The following is a 22337-nucleotide window of genomic DNA, read 5'->3' on the forward strand; positions in this document are numbered from 1 at the left end:
GCTCGCGAAATTCGTACCGTCGGCGCCGCTCACGCGTCCGGTATAATTTGTGCAGTCCATAACGAGATGTTATATCCTTGCGTTTCGACACACGGTCGTGCGCGAATAAATTCCCGTCGGCTCGGTAATCCCGCGCCTCGGTATACTTAGTGCGGTCTCTAAGGACAGAATTCTTTCGCGTTTCGATACGACATCGTTCGCGAATAAACCACCGGCGGCGTAGTTACACGCTCGGTGCGTTAATAAAGTGTTCTTCGCGTTTCGAAAAGAAGCGATACGCGAACTTCTTTCCGACGGCACAGCTACACGTGCCTAGAAAACCCTCGCGACAAGTACTGTGAATTTTCGTTCTCTTGAGAAATTCACAGTGGTTTTTTTGTGACAATGTCGGAGGTGAAAGATCTGCTAATCGTGCAGATAGACACGATCGCTCAGCTAAAGCGAGCGCTCGTGAACTTCAAAAAATTGGCGAAGGCCAATGTAACGCTGCCCAGGACTCAACGTCGAATGGACGAATTGACGTCGCTCTGGGCATCCTGCAAGGAACTCCACATTAAGTTGCTGCAATCTACTACGCCTGAGGAAAAGAAGACAGTGGCATACTTCGTGGACGAGGAGTTTTTACTTGCCGAGGAAGTTTACGACGAGACGGCCGACATCCTTAGTGACACGATAAGTAAATTAACAGTTGTTACGCCGCCTCCGCTCGATCGGAGTACTGATTCCTCTTTTCGCGATAGTAATAATAATTTTCAGTTGCCGCGGATTTCGTTGCCGAAATTTTTGGGAAAATTTTCCGATTGGGAAAATTTTAAAAATACGTTCGAGTCTCTCGTTGCAAATAACTATGCACTTACTAATACACAGAAATTTCATTATTTAAAAACGAGTGTTATTGGAGACGCTGCGTTAGTGATAAATAATTTAAAAATTTCGGACGCGAATTATGAATCCGCGTGGCAACTTTTAGTCGACGAATACGACGATAAATTAACTTTAATTCATTCTCATTTATATGCGTTTATAAATTTGCCTATCATGAAGCAGGAGAGCGTAGTAGACCTAAGAAAATTGCGCGACACAGTGGCTGCATCGCTTGCCGCGTTAAATAATTTGCAAAGACCGGTAGATCATTGGGATGATCTCTTAGTGTACATAATATCTCAGAAGTTTAGTGCGAAAACACGCAGCGAGTGGAACTTGAGACGTTCCACCATCGATTCGATTCCGTCTTATAAAGACATTCATGAATTTCTTACTATACGTATCCGCGGATTATCAGACTTCGCTGACATTTCAAAGGAAAGCACCAATGCAAAACACGACAGGCCGCGGTCGTCAATTAATAATGTTGCTATTGTAAAATGTATATGTTGTTCGGGCGATCACTTTGTTACTAAGTGCGACAAATTTCGCCGAAAGTCGGCTGCGCAGCGAAACGAAATTGCGCGTAAAAATAAAGTCTGCTTTAATTGCATGAAACCGGGACATATTTCGCCGAAATGTACGCACAAGCAGCGATGCACCCACTGTCGTCGAACGCATCATACATTATTGCATTGCGCGAGCGGTCAAGCGTCAGACATAAATGAAAATTCGGCGTCGACCAAGACAAGCGTACCGTCGAGTTCAAAAACGGATTCTTTGCCAGCTTCCGACAATGCTGCTGTAGCAAGCGTTCAAACTATAAAACCGCCGAGCATCGAATCTCCGACCGTTCTTCTCGCGACCGCGTGGGTCGACGTGCACACTGTGGAGGGCAGATCGTTTAAAGTTCGCGCGTTGTTGGATCAAGGATCCAATTTTAGTTTTATTTCGGAAGCATTGTGCCAAACGATCCGAAAAAGAAGGCAACGAGCCGATTTGCAAATTAAAGGATTCGGTGAGAAATATACCGGCGCTGCGAAGTCACGAGTGTCTTTGCGATTGACCGTGTAAGAAATCGAATCCCACGTTTCCGATTACCGCGTACGTGTTTCAAAGAATCACGTCGTACGCCGCGTCGCGAATTCAGCCTGTTGACTCGTGGCCGCATTTGCAAGGCCTTTCTCTCGCGGATCCGGATCCGTCAAGCAATCATCAAATTCATATGCTGATTGGGGCGGACGTTTACGGATCGCTTTTGATGCGCGATTTGCGGCAGGGACCCCTCGGAACTCCCACCGCTCAATTAACCGCTCTCGGATGGGTAATTTCCGGCCCTACGGGAAAAAACAGACAAACTTCTAAGGAAGCAGCCGTGTTAAATTGCGTCCTCGCTGAAGACATTAACTCGCTTCTTCAAAGGTTTTGGGAAGACGAGGAAATTTCGTCGAATTCTCCTCTCACGGTAGAGGAAGAAAAGTGTGAACGGCATTTCGTCAAGACACATAGTCGTTCTTCCGACGGAAGATATGTAGTTCGACTACCGTTCAAACGCGATCCACCGATAGATATCGGGGAATCGTTATCCATCGCGAGTTCCTTGTATGACCGCATGGAAGGAAAATTACGTAATCGGTCCGAAATTCACTCTCAATATACTGAATTTCTCGCAGAGTACGAATCTCTAGGACACATGACTCGAGTGAGCGAGTCGGAAAAAACAAAATTTTTGCCGGTTTACATCCCGCACCATCCGGTGCTGCGGGAAACCAGTTGTACTACGAAGTTGCGCGTAGTTTTCAACGCCTCGTGCAAAACACGGAACAGCACGACGTTGAATGACCACTTGTTAATCGGGCCTAAATTACAGCAGGACCTTCCTGCTGTTCTTTCACGTTGGCGTAAATGGCGCCACGTCTATACGGCGGACATCGCTAAGATGTTCCGCCAAATTCGCGTACATTCTGAAGATGTCGATTTTCAGAGAATTCTTTGGCGTCCAACGGAAGACGCACCGGTCGAACACTTTCGACTTTTAACCGTTACATACGGTCTTGCTCCGGCTCCGTATCTCGCGATGCGCGTTCTCAAACAGCTCGCTCTTGATGAGGGTTTCAACTATCCCGCCGCGGTTCCGATTCTGAACGAATCGATTTATGTAGACGACACTTTGTTTGGCGCCGACGACATGAATTCACTTAACGATACGCGAATTCAATTAATTGAGTTAATGAGGAGAGGAGGATTTCAACTCCGAAAGTGGGCATCGAATACGAGTGCGCTTCTCAGTGATCTTTCGCACGATCAACCGGAAGTCACCGACCATCTCATATTGCAGGATGAGTCTCTTAAAGTGCTCGGACTTTCGTGGATTCCTCTCGAGGATTCCTTTCGCCTCATTGTCAATTCGATCAAACCCGTTGCTCCCACGAAACGTACTATCTTTTCGTTCGTGGCGAAATTATACGACCCGCTCGGTTGGGCCGCTCCCGTCGTAATTATCGCGAAAATTCTTTTGCAAGAGCTGTGGCTTTCGCGATGCGATTGGGATACGCGCATCCCCGACGAGTTAGAACAACGGTGGCATGACTTTGTCTCGGATTTTAATAAATTAGAGAAAATTAGAATTCCGCGATGGACAGGTCAAAATCCAGATAAGATAGTGATTGAAATCCACGGATTTGCCGACGCGTCAAATCGAGCGTATGCCGCGGTAGTATATCTCCGCGTCTTTCATTCGTTGTCGGATTTTACAATTAGTTTGATCGCTGCCAAAACAAAGGTCGCTCCGGTAAAAACCGTGAGCATTCCGCGACTTGAGTTAAACGCCGTCGTGCTGTTAAGTCGCCTAATAAAGTGGACGATTAATTCGTTAAATTTGATAAAAACTCCGATTTATGGTTGGACGGATTCAACAATTGCGCTGGCATGGCTACGCCAGCATCCCTCTAAGTGGACCACGTATGTGGCCAACCGGGTATCGGAGGTACAAAATAACTTGCCATCTGCAAGATGGTATCACGTGCCGTCGAGAGACAATCCAGCGGATTGTGCGTCTCGAGGCTTGTCAGCGTCCGAATTAATCTCACATCCTCTGTGGTGGACCGGGCCACCCTGGCTTCGAGAGCCTTCAACGTCTTGGCCGATCCATGACGTTACTGCTCCACTCTCCATGGATGCAGTACAGAAAATATCTAGCGAGCAACGAAAAACCACTGTCCTTCACATTGAGGGATCAGACGAGTGGGATTTGCTCTATAAATTCTCGAGTTGGACAAAGCTGATAAGAGTGACTGCTTACGTGTGCAGATTTCTCGCGTTAATTAATAAGAAAAGGAAAGTTAATTTCAACTCAACATCGTCGCTGAGTGTCGACGAGCTTACAAAAGCAGAATTATTCTGGCTGTCGTATGTACAAAAGAGAGCTTTTGATTCCGAAATCAAAGCACTGAAGAAAGACAGTAGTTTCTAAGAAAAGTTCACTTAGAACTTTAACTCCATTCGTTGGTGAGGATGCGGTACTCCGCCTTGGCGGGCGGTTAAAAAATGCTGCTCTCGCTTACGATGAGCAACATCCTATTTTAGTACCGCGAGGACGAGTCTCGTATCTTTTAATCGCTCAGGCTCACAAACAAACTCTTCACGGTGGAGTTCAATTAGTGTTGCGTACTCTCCGACAGAGATATTGGTTGCTGGGAGGCCGAAATTCAGTAAAAAATTATATAAAGCAATGCGTCTCGTGTATACGATATTCAGCTAAAGTATCGAGTCAGCTGATGGGGGATTTGCCTTCTCCTCGCGTGCAACCGTCGTCGCCGTTTACTCATACGGGCGTGGACTACGCTGGTCCTTTTTTAATTACGCCTTTTGTAGGAAGAGGACAGAGGACACGAAAAAGTTACGTGGCCCTATTCGTTTGTCTAGTTACCAAGGCTATCCACGTGGAGCTAGTGGAGGATTGCTCCAGTGCTGGATTTCTTGCTGCCTTTCGGCGATTCACGAGCCGACGAGGCTTACCGTGTAAATTATACTCCGATAACGGAACTAACTTTCACGGCGCAGAAAAGGAATTGAACTGCGCATTCGAAGCACTCATGAAAGATTCGTCTCTACGCGACGTTCTTGCCAATGACAAAATTGAATGGCATTTCATCCCGTCCGCGGCTCCTCATTTTGGAGGACTTTGGGAGGCAGGCGTGAAAAGCCTCAAATCGCACCTGAAGCGGATAGCCGGTTCGCGTACCCTGTCGCAGGCTGAATTCGCTACGCTCCTATGCCAGATCGAGGCATGTCTAAACTCGCGACCGATTGCGGCTCTTAGCGACGACCCGGGCGATCTGTTCGCGCTCACTCCGGGTCATTTTTTAATAGGCCGACTGATCGTTGCGATACCGGAGGAATCAGTACTCGCGATAGCTACGAATCGACTTTCGAGATGGCAGCTAGTCCATTCGATGGTGGAACAACTCTGGCGTGCTTGGTCGCACGACTATTTACATTCGCTGCAACAGCGAAATAAGTGGTCAGAAAAATCGCCTTGTTTTTGCGTTGGCGAGCTCGCGTTGTTAAAAAATCCTTTGCTCCCTCCGAGCAAGTGGGAACTCGCGCGAGTCACTCGGATCCATCCCGGATCCGACGGACTCGTCCGGGTAGTTACCGTGAGAACCGCGCGTTCAACATTAAAACGACCAATCACGCTATTGTGTAGACTGCCAGTTCAGTGCGATAATTAAGAAAAAAAAAAAAAATATTGTTTATCTTGTCTCAAGATATTTGTCGAAATTTATATATTCAATTTATGACATTGTTATTCGACCCGACGATCGGGTTTCAATGCGTGTTTGCGCTCGAAGAGTCGAGTTTGTCAAATATTTTGCACGTTTAGTGCCTATATTTCTATTGTTCAGTAACCTGCTTTTACAATTTAGAGATATTTTGATTTCATTTTGTATAGATGCTTTTGCTCGCTTAGCTCTCGCTTTATTATTTCTATATCAATACCGATTGTATTTGTGCTTTACTTGTCGAGCGGTTAAATATGTTTCGCATCCGTTCGCATGCGAGGCGGGCGGTATGTTCAAAATTGTAAAAGCCTTGCGAAAAAGATAAAGCAAGGTCGCGGATATTTTCACCGCCGAGTTGTTATTCCGCGTATTTTCGATTCCGAGCGCGAGAAGTTGACAAAACGCGCCTTTGTCTCGAGCCTTAGCGCCCGCGAGGAGCCTCGCTAGCGAATCACGTTTCGGCACGCGCGTGCCACGCGTCAACCGAATGATCTATCGACTGCCGTTGCCGTCGATCCTGCGTATTTTGAAAATGAGTCTGTCCAAAGAGCTCGGTGGAGAAAGACTATCTCCAAGGGCTCCTTCAATTATTTCGAGAGCAGTGCGTAGAGAGCGAATCGCGTTTATCTTTAATCCGAGCCTTTTGAATAAAGTCACATATATAAAACCAACGTCTAATTTATCCCGATCACATCCTTCCTAATCCGTATTAATAAAAGAACCGGTAATCAAATAAATATTTTCCGTTCTGTGAGAAAAAAAAAATCAATCGAAGGTTTCTGCACAACAGTGTAGATTTTAAATAATGAAATTCTACATATTTTCAACACACACATACAAAATATGAATAAAATTTGTTAAAAATATTATTGCGATTTTTTCTCCTTTCACCTCCCATCCTTAAATTGCATATTTAGTTTAGATTTAAAAAAACAATTTGAATAAAAATTTGTTAAAAATATTCGTATTGTGATTTTTTTTCCGCCTATCCTTGTGTTATGCTTAATATTATACGCCGATCAAAAAAATTATGCACGCTTGCATGCACACTATTATAACTCATTATTATAATTTCGATTTTATATTCTACCGCGGCTAGATATGTATTAAGAAGAAAACATAACGTATATTATTGGTATTTAGAATAAATGCATAACTTAAATAATTCACTCTATATTATTCGCCGCGATTAAGAGAGATTGATAGTCACTGATTCGCTCGTTTCTTTCTATCATGTAGTGTAATATGATGCACGCACTTATCTCGCAGTAGAGTAGGTCAGTGAATAAGATGAGATACAGGAAAGATGGTGTAACGGTGCAGCCCGCAAGCTGCATCGTTACGGCTACGGACCGTCCATCGTCCGTAGCCCACCAAGGGCGCATCGAGCGCCGATAAACTTCGTCGAAAACAACAGCGGTCAAGCGCCGAACGGACCCCCACATCCGACCGTTCCGAAATTCCGTTAGTGGAGGCCCGCCGCCGAAACCGCCGATGCTTGCCGATCCAAAATCAGTCGGCCGCCAGCCGGGTATAAAAAAGGCCCGGCTGTACGTCTTTCCACCAGATACTGTTCGCTGCTAGACAGCGAACATCCCTCTACGAACGTTCTCGTAGTCCGCCGAGCGTACTCGGCTTCTATGCCTTTTTCCAGCACACGAGCGTTCTCGTGTACCGCCGAGCGTTCTCGGTATTCTGGCCTCAGCGTACGAGTGTTCTCGTATACCCGCCGAGCGTACTCGGCTCCTCCAGGCTCCGATCTTCGTGCACGGGCATTCCCGTGTACCTAGTCGGATCGCCGTTCTAAATCCGCCTTCGTACGAGCGTTCTCGTACTCCCGCCGAGCGTACTCGGCTCCTCCAGACACCGATCTTCGTGCACGGGCATTCCCGTGTACCTAGCCGGATCGCCGTTATAAATTTGCTTTCGTACGAGCGTTCTCGTACTCCTGCCGAGCGTACTCGGCCTCCTGATCCACATATCGCGTTTTTTCGCCGGGATTTTCGAATTAGAATCCATCCGGCAGGCAAAACTGCGTCGACCAATCCGCGCCGCCGAGCGACCCGTATCGATCTATTATCGAACGGACTCGTGTCACCTCTACGAACGCACCCACCGACAGGCGCTCCGTCATGCCAACTGTTACGACTTGATCATACGCGCTTGCGCCGATCGTTCCGCCGATCGCACTAAGACGCTTCACGTCAAAACCGATCATACTTCGCCGTTACATATTATAATCCTTGTACAGGTCATACGTCGCCTTTATTTCACCCACGCAATTACACACCGTATTTTTATATACATTTCACACCGCAATCATCGCATTTATACAAAGTACACCGAGTACATTTCGCATCGCAATCATACATCGCATTTATACAAAGTACACCGAGTACATTTATCACAATCATACATCGCATGTACACACAATCATCAAATTCATTATCTCAATAAACACATTTCTTATTTATTACAGCCAATCGCGTGAATTCTTTTGACGTACCCCCAACCGAACGAACCCGGATTCCGGCGAGTTTTCTCCAGGTCACGAATGAGCCTCGGTGGAAGCACGAGGTCCTTGAGATGCGGTACAGACTTGATGTTTTTGTTTATAGCTTTGCGTGCAAGCTCGGTGAGACTTTTCGGCTGATGCTTGTTCATAGTGAATCTAAAACAATTTATAAGGTTGTAATGATGTATATCAGGCCTGGCCAAAGGCCTGGCCTTCAGAGTCTGCTGGAGGGGACTCGGCCCCCACTATCTCGCCGTCCCCACTTATGTTTGTTCGCTATCTTTTGTTCAAAGCTCACGTACAAAATTTTTTTTCATTTTTTGAGCTCTGCCTCCCGAAAACATCTCTCATTTAAAAACGAAAATCATTCAGAAATTGTCTGCAAAAGCGTTATTGAGTTTTATTGTTGCTATTATCTTGTTTTCTTATTATTGTTATATTGTTATTGTTATATTTAGTTGTTGAATTAATTAATTTTAATTACATTATGTTAATTATTACAATCAACTCTTAAATATAGAAGCATTTTTAAAATGCGTCGATCGGGTGAAAAATCGAAAACCCAAGAAAATTGGGAATTCGATTACTTTTTCGTTTCTATAAACGATTTCGTGTGTTTAATTTGTGGATTTAAGTTATCGAGTCGAAGAATATTTAACATTTGGAGACATTATGTGACAAAACATGAACAACATTATGCCAATGTACAATCCGAAGATCGCTATAATTTAATAAAAGAGTTAAAAGAAAAATTATTACAACCAATAATTGCACAACCTACTCAAAATGTCCCGAATCCAAGTCTCATTGCTTCATATCGCCTATCACTAGAGATTGCAAAACATAAAAAGGCATTAACCAATGGCGAATTAATAAAAAAATGTGTAATAGAAATGGCAAAATGTTTTGGCCATAAAAAAGCAGAAACAAATTTTCAGACCGTTTCATTATCTCGTAAAACTGTAATGAGGAGAGTTATTGATATCGATAAATATTTAGTTGATAAACTGAAAACCTTAATAAGTAATGCTAAATACTATTCCTTATGTTTGGACGAAAGCCTGATATTCGGGATGTAAGTCAATTATGTATTTTTATAAGAATTGTGCAAAACGACTTTTCGGTAAACGAGGAATTGTTATCTTTAGCTTCCTTACATGAAACCACCAAAGAAATTGATATTTTCAATGCTTTTTATGAAAAAATCAAAGAATTTTCTTTAGATTTTTCAAAATGTTCGGCAATAGTTTAAATAGTTCGGCAACAGATAGTGCAAAGGTTATGGTTGGAAATAAAACTGGTTTTTTGGGTCATTTAAGAAAAAATAAAATAATGTGTCCGACAGTTAATTGTTTAATCCATCAAAAAGCTTTATGCGGAAAAATGATTAAAAATTCTAAAGGTCTTAATATAATGACGAAAATTACAAATTTTATTCGAGGAGGAAATAAATCTCTTACCCATAGAAAATTTGAAGCATTTTTAAAGGAAATTTTAATGCCGAATTTCATGATTTACCGCTGCATTGTGATGTTCGTTGGTTAAGTGCTGGTAAATGCTTACATATCTTTTTTTAAATAAAAAATGAAATACTTCAATTTTTACAAGTAGAAATTAAAACTGATACGACTGAATTTGAAGAATACTTATCAAATCCAAAAATGATTAGCGAAATAGCCTTTCTTGCCGATTTAACCATGCATATAAATGAATTGAATTTAAAATTGCAAGGAAAAGATAAAACAATTTCAGATTTAATTCATTTTATAAATGAGTTCAAAAATAAATTAAATTTATTTAAAATAGAAATTAGTAAACATGAATTAGTACATTTCCCTTGCTGCATGGAATTAAAAGAAAAATTTTCAAAGGAAAGTTTTTCTCACCTTCTTGAATTTATTGAAGAAATATCCAATCAGTTTAATAAAAGATTTCAAGATGTAACTTATTTCAAATCTGAACTTTCCGTTTATAATAATCCTCTTCTTATTTCAATTGATGCCTAAAAAGTAGAATACCGGCTAGAATTATGTGATCTTCAAGTTGATCCATTTTTAATTGATAGAAAAGAACGAAGAGTTGATTTTTTTAAATTGTTAGACGAAGAAAAATATCCGAAATTGCGAGATTTAGGACTACAACTATATTTTATTTTTGGTTTTTCCTATTTATGCGAAAGTGCCTTTTCAACAATAAAACAAATAAAAAGTAAAGAAAGATCTTCATTAAACGATGAATCATTAAGAAAATTAATGCGTATTGCTACTAGCTCAATCAAAATAAATTTCGAAGAAATAGCATTATTAAAAGATACTGCTAGTAACTGTAGTCATCGCACATACACATAACATCTCTAGGTGCGTGTGTTGAGTAGTGGGGGGACGTTTCTCCTTACGGCTCTGAGTGACTATATCGCGTTGGCCAGGCCTGATGTATATATTATGATAGTTTTTTTTAGATTTAAATACTCGTTTATAAACGTTTCTAACAATATGAAATCATTATTATAAAAATTGTGACGTGACGCTTGTGGAGTGCCGTCACAAGGGCGATAGCCCGGCCGAGAGAGCAAAGAGTTCTGGAGTTGCTCCTCGCGTTGAGAGAGCAACCCGCGAGACTCCACCATTTAACATGTATTATTTTGTACTTCGTCCCGTTTTCGTACTTTATTTGTTATTTGAGTTGTAAGGTGAGACCCCGTGCGGGCGGCGTTGCGCACATTGTGCCTTCGGGCGAAGACCGCAGCGTCACTAGGAAGACCGGACGCCGGGGGATCACCAACGGGTGTCACATGCTAGTGACCCCGCCAGAAAAAAGGTCAAGTACCACAACCCCGTCGCCTCCGCCATCCAAAGTCTAACTCCGCATTGCTTTCAGCCGCAAACCAGCCAAGTAACGCAGCAGCGGACCTCGCCCGGCGGACCTGCAGACGGCGCCGAGGACTCCGAGGATGCTGCATCCGGAAGGGCCGGAGTATGGCCCGGCCAGCCTAACCAGTCCTTTCCGGAAACATTGGCTTACCAACGCGATATCGACCGGCGAACCGGCTGAATTGAAGAAGCCACAGGAAGCGGAGGAGGGGCGCCCTGGATGAACTGTGGGCGGTTCTCAGGGGCCCCCCCGTTTCGGAAAATTGGCAGGATGCGCGAAAAGGCGACACGGGATTCGAAGGACCAACTTGCAGATCAGAGAAGAGTCACTGTTCGGTGTGTCGTGCACAAGTGAGGACCAGTTCCAGAACGCTTCCGACGACGCCGAAAACGCCGAAGACGCCGAAAACGCCGAAGACGCCGATTACTGTAAACCGCCTCTCGGATAGTCGTAGAGTTCCGTCCGGTTATGGCTGGTAACGTGAGTTTAAAAATCTGTGTATAGTGTCTCTCACACGACTAACCGCAAATTTTTTACCGTGAGCGCATTTTTGGGGCGCTCAGTTACCGCATATCCAGCCGGCTCCAGATATCGCGTTCGAGGTCTCTCTATCGTGCACAGGTTAAACACCAACAGTCTCTTTCTCGTTCGTTACCGTTTCTGTTACCGTTCCGTCTCGTACCGTATTGCCGTGCCGTCTTTCCGTTACCGCCTCTCTTTTTTTGGATACTGTCTGTTTGATACCGTTTTTATGATACCGTCTTTTGCTACCGTTTTTGCGGTACCTCAATATTGAGAATTATCGCGATTTAATGTCTGCGGACGAATTTTGCGCGGAAACGTTCTCCGCGAGACGGCTGTTACCGCCACTTTAGCGTCTCTGCGAGAAACGAGGAAACTCCGCGACATAGCACTTCTGGCCGTTAGGCTACCGTCGTTCATATCGTATTTATTTGGCCTTCATCGGTCTCGTCATGTTGTCAGTATTCGTGTTATCTGTTTTGCTGAATATCGTCAGATTAACTGCCGTTTTTCATGATCGCGTTTCAAAGTTCAGTACTGTTACCGACTTTTATCTTACGTTACCAATTTTACAGGTGAATTGCCTGATTACCGCCTTATTCCGTTACTATCGCCACATTGGCTAATGCCGACTTATAATTGCTCATCTTTACTCATCTTTAACCCTTGTTAACCTGATTATGAAATATACCCTTTAACCCTTGTTAACCTGATTATGAAATATATAACATGATTGTTACATATTAATTACTGAGTTGTCCTTGTGTTTGCCTCTCACTGTTTGATTCTCATCGTAAAATAAACGAACTGCGCCCCTCTGCCATATACTGAGCAAGGAGCGGCCGGACATATTACACGAATTATCTAAGTTACCGTTACCGCGGTGCGATTACACGCACCTGGCGCCCATTTCCGATTACCGATTTCGTCGGGTTACCTGTGTTACCGCTGTTACCGAATCGTGCAGTTACTGCCGATATCGCGCGAGTTGCCTTGCTCTCGACATACGTGGAGTATCGCGAGTTACCAAATCGAGCATTTATTGCCGATATCGCAAGTTACCGAGTCGTGCATTTACTGCCGACGCCACGTAAGTTACCTAACTCCCGAAGAACGTGGAGTACCGCGGGCTACCGACTTTCATTGGGCGTGCTCCCTCGGATCTGGCGTGATTCCGAGGCTAGCACGTCGCAAAATATATTGAATCATACTTACTGGAGACTGCTAACAGATCGGTGATTAACTGGTCCACGATGTTGACGATGTGTTGAGACTGAATATTACCAAGGTTTTTCGCGAGCTTTTTATACTCGCTTTTTGCAAACAACACTAATTAAAAAATGCTGACAATGCTGATTAAAACATTGAAATCTGGCAACAATGGCGCACAAAATACTGACGTGGCTGCCTGTTGTTATGGACTTTGCACACGGTGCTATTAAAAGTGCTGATTAAATATAAAGAAATCTGACAACAATGGTGTCAAAAAATACTGACGTGGCTGTTGCTATAGACTTTTGCACATGGCGCTATTAAAAGTGCTGATTAAATATAAAGAAATCTGGCAACAATGATGTCAAAAAATGCTGACGTGGCTGTTGCTAAAAATAGTGATGATATCATTCTTGTAACAACGCAAAATGGTGCTTAAAATGCTGACGGCACAAAATGGCGCCTGCAGATTCTAAGAAAAGTGATGACGTAATCCGTAAAATATGTGGTCCCCTCCTACCTCTTGTAACTTTATACCCACATCGCAAAAGTCTTGATGCTGCGCTTTTACAACTGTAAACGTGTGTAACCTGATACCACTCCTCTCCAAAGTGCTGTAATCTGATACCTCCTCCCCTCAAAGTGCTGTAATCTGATACCTCCTCCCCTCAAAGTGCTGTAATCTGATACCCCCTCCTTTCCAAAAGTGCTGACGCAGCGTAATCCGATACCCCCTTCCCCTCCAAATGTGCTGACGCAGCGTAATCCGATACCCTCTTTCCCTCCAAAAGTGTTGACGCAGTGTGATCCGATAACCTCTCCTCTCCAAAAGTGCTGACGAAGTGTAATCCGATAACTCCTCTTCCCCTCTTCCCACGCACCTCCCTCATTGCCCTATGGGTTTGAACTCTCCTAGCTATATTACTAATTAATATTAATGTTTTATTAAAAATAAATTAAAAATAAAATATTCTATCTGAAACCGTGTGAGCTTCTCGGACGCGGTATAGCTCGCCGGAATCCGGGTTTATTCGGTTGGGGGTACGTCAAAAGAGAATGCACGTGATTGGTGATAATAAATAAGAAATGTTTTATTCAAATAGTGAGTCTGATGACTGTGTGTACATGCGATGTATGATTGCAATAAATGTACTTGGTGTAGTTTGTATAAATGCGATGTCTGATTGCGATAAATGTACTTGGTGTAATTTGTATAAATGCGATGTATGATTGCGATGCGAGATAAGTATGAAGGTACGGCGAAATGCATATAAAAGTAACGGCGAAGTATGATCGGTTTTGACGTGAGGCGTCTTAGTGCGATCGGCGGAACGATCGGCGCAAGCGCGTGTGATCAAGTCGTAACAGTTGGCACGACGGAGCGCCTGTCGGTGGGTGCGTTCGTTGAGTGTCACGAGTCCGTTCGATGATAGATCGATACGGACCAGGGGTATCAAACTTCCATATGAATTTTTGTACCAGCGTTACTGGCGCCATCTAATAGTTTGCCTTCTAGAATTACAAACTAAAACACTAAAATTCAATATGGCGTTAAGCATTTTTACCACGTTTCAGCAGTCAGCAGTTTTGTCAATTTTGATCACTGTCATAAAAATAAAAAAGAAATTATTAAATATTGTGTTGGTGTGCATACTGATCCAATTTGCAATAACAAAACCATTAGCTGTATTATATATCAGGTATGTATTTAACACATAAAAATACAATATATATAATATATGTGTAATCCGTAATAATCTTGTAATTTTATCATTATCATATCATATCATTTAGTAATATAATTTTACAGAATTTTCAGAATTTACCTTTTTACATCACTAGAGAGAATCCAAACATATAATCCAAAATTAATATTAATCACAACTATAATTTATAGTTTATATTGGCTTTTTGGCTTTGTTTAATTATTTAAAAGTTTTATTTAAAAAAATGATAAAAATTACAAGATTATTATACAGGGTGAGGCAAAAGTATGGAAACCCCCGAATAAGTTTTGAGGAAGGCATTTTACAAAAAAATGTTAAATACAAAAGTTTTAGGAAATTTCTCTGGCTTTTCAATGGTGACCTTAGATTTGACCTTGACCGTGACCTTGAAGGTCATATGAAGGTCAAGTCCATTTCTTTAAATAGGAATCCCCATTTTTTATCGTAGATTCAGAAAGAGCGGAAAATTTTACATTGGAATATGATCTTGACCGTGACCTTGAAGGTCATATGAAGGTCACGGCCATTTTTTCAAAAAACGAGAACGTCTATTTTTATCGTACATTTGGAAAATTTTAAGGTAAATGTCACGTTAAGCTCTTCCCCCCCCCTCCACAAACAAGAGGGAGATATGTTTTCCTATGTATTTTGACATGCTGATTTCAAATCCGGAGCAATTTTTTGGCACTGTTCAGTAGGTTCCGAGAAAAACGTAAAAAATACCAAAAAAATTTCTAGAAGGCCCTTGTATTACATGTCAATTTAGTATGCCAAGGGGCCTTCTAGGAATTGGGACAAGTGGTTATCTATTGGTACTTTGGTCATTGGCGAAGTGCGAAGAAGTTCTAAAATTTATTTTCACGATAATTGCATAGTCCTCCGAAAAGCAGAGTAACAGTTCTTGTCAGGGTACCATAGTTAGTAAAGAATACGACACAGTAATTTTTGTAAGGTCCCTTTTGGGTTAATAAAAGATCACTTCAGTGTGACATTTTCTGTTTCCTTACTACTGTCTCTGGTAGTTTACTTCCAAATGGCTTCTCTAACAGAGCAAGAAAGAATTTCTCTTTTAATGATGAGAGGTTGGGGGGACAGGCAGAGATCGTACAATAAAGTTGTGAATTTATTTAATGCGACGTTCCGCGTTGGCGAAGCAGGTATTTCTAAGAGAACTGTTTCTAAAACTATTCGGCGATTTAAAGAAACTGGAAGTAATAAAAGTCGTCCAAAACCTGGACGGCCGAAATCCGAAACAAACGAAGAACATCAATTTGAAGTAGCCCTATCATTCGTTGAAAATCGTAGATTATCTACTAGAAATGGAGCTCGACAGCTTGGAATGAGCCAACGTTCAGTTCTTAGGAATTTAAAACACGTAAAATTTCATCCTTACAAAATTCATCTTTACCAAGAGTTAAATGAAGATAATTTTGACCGTCGAGTGCAATTTTGTGAAATTATGATGGATAGAATTCATCAGGATTCTAATTTTCTGCACCTTATCGCTTTTACAGATGAATCCACATTTCAACTTAATGGGGAAATTAATCGTCATAATTTCAGGTATTGGAGCGATGAAAATCCTCATTGGCTACTTGAAGCTCATACACAAACACCACAAAAGTTGAATGTATGGACAGGCTTAATTAGAGATCGAATAATTGGGCCTTTTTTCATACAAGGCAATTTGGATGGAGAAAAATATCTGGATTTGCTCATAAACGACATCGTTCCAGCTATACAAGAAATAACTGGCAATGATTTTAATGAGGTTTGGTTTCAACAAGACGGTGCACCACCGCATTATCGAAATATTGTAAGAGATTACTTGAATGTTACATTCCCGAATCGGTGGATAGGTCGGAGAGGAACAATCGAATGGCCAGCAAGGTCCCCTGACTTGGCTCCACTTGACTTTTTTTTTGGGGGTTACATAAAAAGTAAAGTTTACATAACCCAACCTCGTGATTTAGCAGAATTGAGACAGCGAATCGTAGATGTTTGCACACAAATACCGCCTGAAATGGTGTTCAGTGCTATTGAGAATTTTTATATTCGACTAGGGCGCTGCCAAATAGTCGATGGAAGACACTTTGAACATTTGCCTTAAGAGTGTCCTTAAAGGCATCGATCACGCCACGGTGGTGGGTTTGAAAGCTTCAAACCGGAAACGATCGCATTTTCACACACACACACACACACACACACACACACACACACACACACACACACACACACACACGCGCGCGCGCGCACGCACGCACACACGCTGGACAAGAGTTCACCTTCACGCGGTGTCCGGTGATAACAGGCATTCCTGGTTAACGAACTCACTTACATACAATTTTTTTGGTATTTTTTACGTTTTTCTCGGAACCTACTAAACAGTGCCAAAAAATTGCTCCAGATTTGAAATCAGCATGTCAAAATACATAGGAAAACATATCTTCCTCTTGTTTGTGGAGGGGGGGAGCTTAATGTGACATTTATCTTAAAACTTTCCAAATGTACTATAAAAATAGACGTTCTCGTTTTTTGAAAAAATGGCCGTGACTTCGATATGACCTTCAAGGTCATGGTCAAGGTCATATTCCAATGTAAAATTTTCCGCTCTTTCTGAATCTACGATGAAAAATGGGGGTTCCTATTTAAAAAAATGGACTTGACCTTTATATGACCTTCAAGGTCACGGTCAAGGTCATATTCCGATGTAAAATTTTCCGCTCTTTCTGAATCTACGATGAAAAATGGGGGTTCCTATTTAAAAAAATGGACTTGACCTTTATATGACCTTCAAGGTCACGGTCAAGGTCATATTTCGATGTAAAATTTTCCGCTTTTTTTGAATCTACGATGAAAAATGGGGGTTCCTATTTAAAATAATGGACTTGACCTTCATATGACCTTTAAGGTCACGGTCAAGGTCAAATCCAAGGTCACCATTGAAAAGCCAGAGAAATTTCTTAAAACTTTTGTATTTAACATTTTTTCGTAAAATGCCTTCCTTAAAACTTATTCGGGGGTTTCCATACTTTTGCCTCACCCTGTATAATAATAATAATAATAATAATATAACGGGAGGGCGTTCCTCTTTCGAAGCACCGCCCGCGGCACCCAGACATTGTCCATTGTGCCTCCCCTCATAAACTTACTCATGAGAGACCTGTTTTTCTCCAAAAGAGAATCAGATCCCTCACCGGCAGCTTCCTGATCTGCTCGGGCCCAAGTAGTGCTGAGCCCAGCATCTTGTGTCTCAACCCTGCATGTGCAGGACAGTCGCTGAGTACATGAAAACTTGTTTCCTCGTCGTCTCCACATGCCCTGCACCTGGATGTATCGCTACGCCCAAGCTTGTACATGTGGTAGTTTAAGGTGTCATGACCCGTCAGCAGTGATGCGATATTTCCCACAGCGGTCCCGGCTCCGCTGCCTCACACAACCTTACAGAAGCGCTACGTCACGTATCCGTGTGAGCTCGGCCGTTCAACCAATGGAAGAGAGCGAACGTCTCCCTTCCACCGAGCCGACACAACAGACGATAATGCATGCTACTTGCATGTTAAAAGCAAGCGTTTCTGATTCAGAAAAGAAATTCTGAGGCGAGTGGCTGGAATATTAGAGATCACCTGTTCGAAACCTGCTTCGTGCAACTTTTTTTTTTTTTTCCACATTTGTTTCTAACATAGTAAATTATTAGATAATATATTTTTGCCCAAAAAAATAATATTTTCTATTTATTATTAATATTCGCATATATTAAACTAACAATTTTGGAAATAATACAGATCTACTATTGTTAATAGAAAAATGAAGTTATTTTACAATGTTGCAACAAAGTGCTAATTTAACATATGCGAATATTTTTAATAAAGATAAAATAATTTTTTTTAGCCAAAAACATTATCTAATAATTTACTTAAAATAAATATCAAAAAAGGAAAAAAAGTTACAAAATCACAGTTTTCAAACACGAGATTTTTAATATTCTTGCCATTCGCCTTACTCGCTTAGCCATGCTTGTTATTTTACATTTATCAACATGAAAGATTACACGCCTGCAAAGTTTTTAATTATTTATTTTAAACTACTGCATATTAGCAAGAGTTACTGCAGTAACTACATATACATGTACTGTGGAGATTAGTGAAGGAACACAGTAGCATATTAAAAATGCAGTCAAATAGATGTAGATTGGTAATTTTATTAGTACTATTAATAAGTAGTGGTCTTCCGCACCACCTTTGAGGTTCCATTTATGGCGCGTTCGATTTTTTTTTAAGTGGATCGTCGCCTGGAGCCCTATTGTACCACTTTTTTTTACACCTGTCATTTACAGGTTAAAATAATTTACAGTAGTTGACACTGTATTTTTGTATCTATATACTTACTGTACTTTGTATACTCACTGTACTTGTACTTTTGCGCGTTGCGCGTATATTGGCGAGTTGGGAAAATTACTTACTTTAAATTTTTTTATAAATACTGTTAGAGTTATGCAGGGAAAGGAAATGAGACAATCGGTTATCAGATATTCACAGAGATACACACGTTTATTTGCGAAAGGTACACGACAGACTCTGGTCCTTTTTGCACGAGATCTACGATCTAATGAGAAGGTAGTCCGCACGAGGAACACGCGACGACAGACTAGAGCAAGCGTCCTCTCCCGAGAGAAACTCGGTTATGCTGTAACCGCAAGAAGCGCCGAGTCGCCACGGCGCGAGACTTCAATCTCCAATCCCCCCCCTCGATTCGGCGATTACTCGTCGGTTGTGCCTCATTCTGTAATCATTCCGAGGGTGCGTAGACATCTCCCATGTTTGACCCTGGGCAATCCCTTGGTAAGTACGTCGGCCGCCATGTCGCCGGTGGGAGTGTATTCGACCTCAAGTTCTCCGCTCTTCAGGACCTCTCTAACGAAGTGATGTCGAACGTCGATATGTTTGGATCTCCCGTGAAAAACGGGATTCTCGGCCAGCTTCCTAGCTCCGTTGTTGTCGCACCGAATTTGAATTCGACCTAGGCTGTCGAAACCGAGCTCCGTCAAGAATCTTTTAAGGTGTAGTCCTTCCTTCACAGCCTCGGTCAATGCCATATACTCGGCTTCGGTTGATGAGAGAGCTACAGTGCGCTGTTTGCGGGACTCCCAAGTTACAGGACACCCGTTGAGCAGGAATGCGTACCCCGAGTAAAACCTACGGTCCAATTGGCCCAATCTGAGTCCACGTAGCCGAGGGCGGGTCTGCCGGACTTGCGGTACACCAGGCCAAGATTCGCCGTCCCCTTGAGGTATCTAAGCACGCGCTTTGCCGCTACCCAGTGGTTTTTGGTAAAATTATGGCAGAACTGGCTAAGATAGCTTACTGTGAATGAGATGTCCGGTCGGGTGGAAACCGACAGGTACATCAGAGCGCCCACAAGCTCTCGATAGGGGAGTGATGTGACGCTTGAATTATCTTCGTCGTTGCACGTCATCAAACATGCCCCTGAGTCCATTGGGGTTGAAACGAGCTTACAGTCGGACATGCCGAAACGCTCGAGTATATCCCTGATGTATGCTGACTGTACGATGGATATCTCCCCTGGCTTGATGGAAAACTCCATCCCGAGACAATGTTTCACTTGCCCGCGGTTGGTGATTTCGAATTGGTCGCGGAGATGTTCTTCGAGCTTCTTGACTTGTCCTTCGTTCTTTGATGCAATTAGAAGATCATCAACGTAGACTGCGATGATCACAATATTGTCTCCGCTGCCCCTTATGTATATGCATGAATCAGCTGCGGTTTTTCTTGCTCCAAATTTCAGAAGTTTGCGATCGATGCGGGCGTTCCAGCATCGACCTGCCGGTCGAAGACCGTACAACGCCCTCTTGAGCAGACATACCTTGTCGCCTTGAATAATTTGTTCAAGCATATCGGTCGCTTTCTTTCTGACCACATCGTTAGTTGATGAAGTCCCCGCGATTTGCTGCAGTGCTTCGATGGCGTATTTGGGGACTTCCATGTAAACCTTTTCCTCAAGTTTGCCATTTAGGAAGGCCGTCGTCACATCGAAATGGTGTACGGACATCTCGCACTCAGCTGCTAAAGCCAGCATAACTCGGATCGAGCTCGAACGGGCAACCGGTGCAAATGATTCCTTGAAATCGATCCCCGGCTTTTGAGCGAATCCGCGCGCCACGAGACGCGCCTTCCTACGGTCGATAGTTCCGTCCTGTTTGTATTTATTACGCAGGACGATGCGGCTGCCGATGATCTTCTGGCACAAAGGTCTATCTATCACGGTCCATGTGTCGTTCTTGAGAATACTCTCCATCTCGTTAACGATCGCTGTCAGCCATTCCTTGGAGTCCGGTCCGCTCAGGGCTTCGTCCAGTGGTATTTTTGCTATGAAAGATTCTTCTGTGGCGGAATTCGTTTCGTCCGCAATTTGGTATTCCTTCCTTGGCCTGCCTCGTCCACCAGTACGGACAATTCTCAGTCTGCCTCGTCCTCTACGTTGTTGACATTGGTTGTCGCATGCGTCCTCGTTTTCTTCGAGCTCACTGTTGTCCTGACTCGAGCTAAGATATTCCTCGTCCCGATCGATATGATGATCGCGGTCTACATCTTCGCTGACGTCAGGCGGAGAGAAAACGACCTCGTCTTTCTCTCTTTCGTCGTTCGTCTCGCTACACTCTATCGGAATGTTCGTGCATGGCTCCATCCGGGGTGGGTCTACCTTGCTTTCGATGAACTTCATGTCTCTGGCGATGTCGATCTTCCTCTCGTTCGGCAACCAAATTTGGTATCCTTTAGTCTCCTCCGAATAGCCTACCAGAATGCCTTTGCGGGAACGAGAGTCCAGTTTCCCTCTTGTGGGATCTCGATCCAATGTAAAGACCTCGGTTCCAAACGGTCGAAGATGACTGACATCCGGAGACTGTCCGGTCCATTTTTGGAACGGAGTTTCTTTTCCTAGGCTTCTGGTTGGACACCGATTCCGCAGGTAGTCGGCCGTGTTTATCGCCTCTCCCCAAAAAGAGGCTGGAAGCTCTGAGTCAAGGAGTAGGCATCTTGTCATGTCGAGAAGAGTTCGATTTCTCCTCTCTGCTACACCGTTCTGTTCAGGGGTGTGTGTTACGGTCAACCTACGCTGAATGCCATTTTCGCGCAGGAAAACGTCGAAAGCAGTATTACAGTACTCCTTACCGTTGTCGCTCTGTAGGAACTTAATCCTTTTGCCGTGAAAATTTTCGACCTTCGCTTTAAAGTCCTTAAACGCTGCGAGCACTTCGTTTTTGTGCTTCAAAAGTCGTATTTCGCACCAGCGCGAATAATCGTCAATAAACGTGACGATATATTTTGCTCTACCGTTGGATTCAACGCGCATCGGCCCGCATACATCGCTGTGGATGACCTCGAGAAGTTCCGTATTTCTCGGTTCATTATCAGGAAACAGAATTTTCGTCATTTTTCCGCGAATACACGTCTCGCACACGAACTCATCGTTGACGCTCTTTAAGTTCATCCCGCGTACGCTATTATCTCGATAACATTTCGTCAAATCGCGGATGTTGAGATGCCCCATTCTTCGGTGCCACGCTCTGACGTTGTCGATCGCGCTCAAATCGTTCATGAAATTCGCCTCCGGAATGAACTCGTTTCTCGTTCTCTGAAGGTAATATAGACCGTTCTTACGGTACGCGGTCAGTACGACTTGGTTTCGCTCGTCGATAATGTCAGCCTTGAGGTTGTCGAACATTATACGATAGCCGCGGTCCGCGATCTTACCGACGGATAACAAAGCAGTGCGTAGCTCGGGTACGCGTAGCACGTTTTCGATTCTGAATTTTTTCGTGCG

The 22337-nt window shown here is 43.1% G+C and overlaps 1 protein-coding gene across 1 annotated transcript; it reads left to right on the top strand.

Moving 5' to 3' along the window:
* Positions 1 to 384: 384 nt before the first annotated feature.
* Positions 385 to 11482, top strand: LOC137001680 (uncharacterized). The gene is made up of 6 exons (XM_067360784.1): positions 385 to 676; positions 1652 to 1934; positions 1984 to 3299; positions 4789 to 5267; positions 11041 to 11136; positions 11348 to 11482. The coding sequence occupies exons 1-6, from the start codon at positions 385 to 387 to the stop codon at positions 11480 to 11482; spliced, it is 2601 nt and encodes an 866-aa protein (XP_067216885.1).
* Positions 11483 to 22337: the final 10855 nt, after the last annotated feature.

Source organism: Linepithema humile, chromosome 8 (assembly GCF_040581485.1).
Source record: "Linepithema humile isolate Giens D197 chromosome 8, Lhum_UNIL_v1.0, whole genome shotgun sequence".
Classification (NCBI taxonomy): Eukaryota; Metazoa; Arthropoda; class Insecta; order Hymenoptera; family Formicidae; genus Linepithema; species Linepithema humile.

What these genes read in the sequence shown, in the direction of transcription:
- LOC137001680 (XM_067360784.1), top strand. Translation starts at nt 385, where the DNA reads ATGTCGGAGGTGAAAGATCTGCTAATCGTGCAGATAGACACGATCGCT. An exon ending in GTGTCTTTGCGATTGACCGT is followed by an intron (nt 1,935 to 1,983) that starts GTAAGAAATCGA and finishes CGTGTTTCAAAG; the next exon opens with AATCACGTCGTACGCCGCGT. An exon ending in ACCCGTTGCTCCCACGAAAC is followed by an intron (nt 3,300 to 4,788) that starts GTACTATCTTTT and finishes TCGTTTGTCTAG; the next exon opens with TTACCAAGGCTATCCACGTG.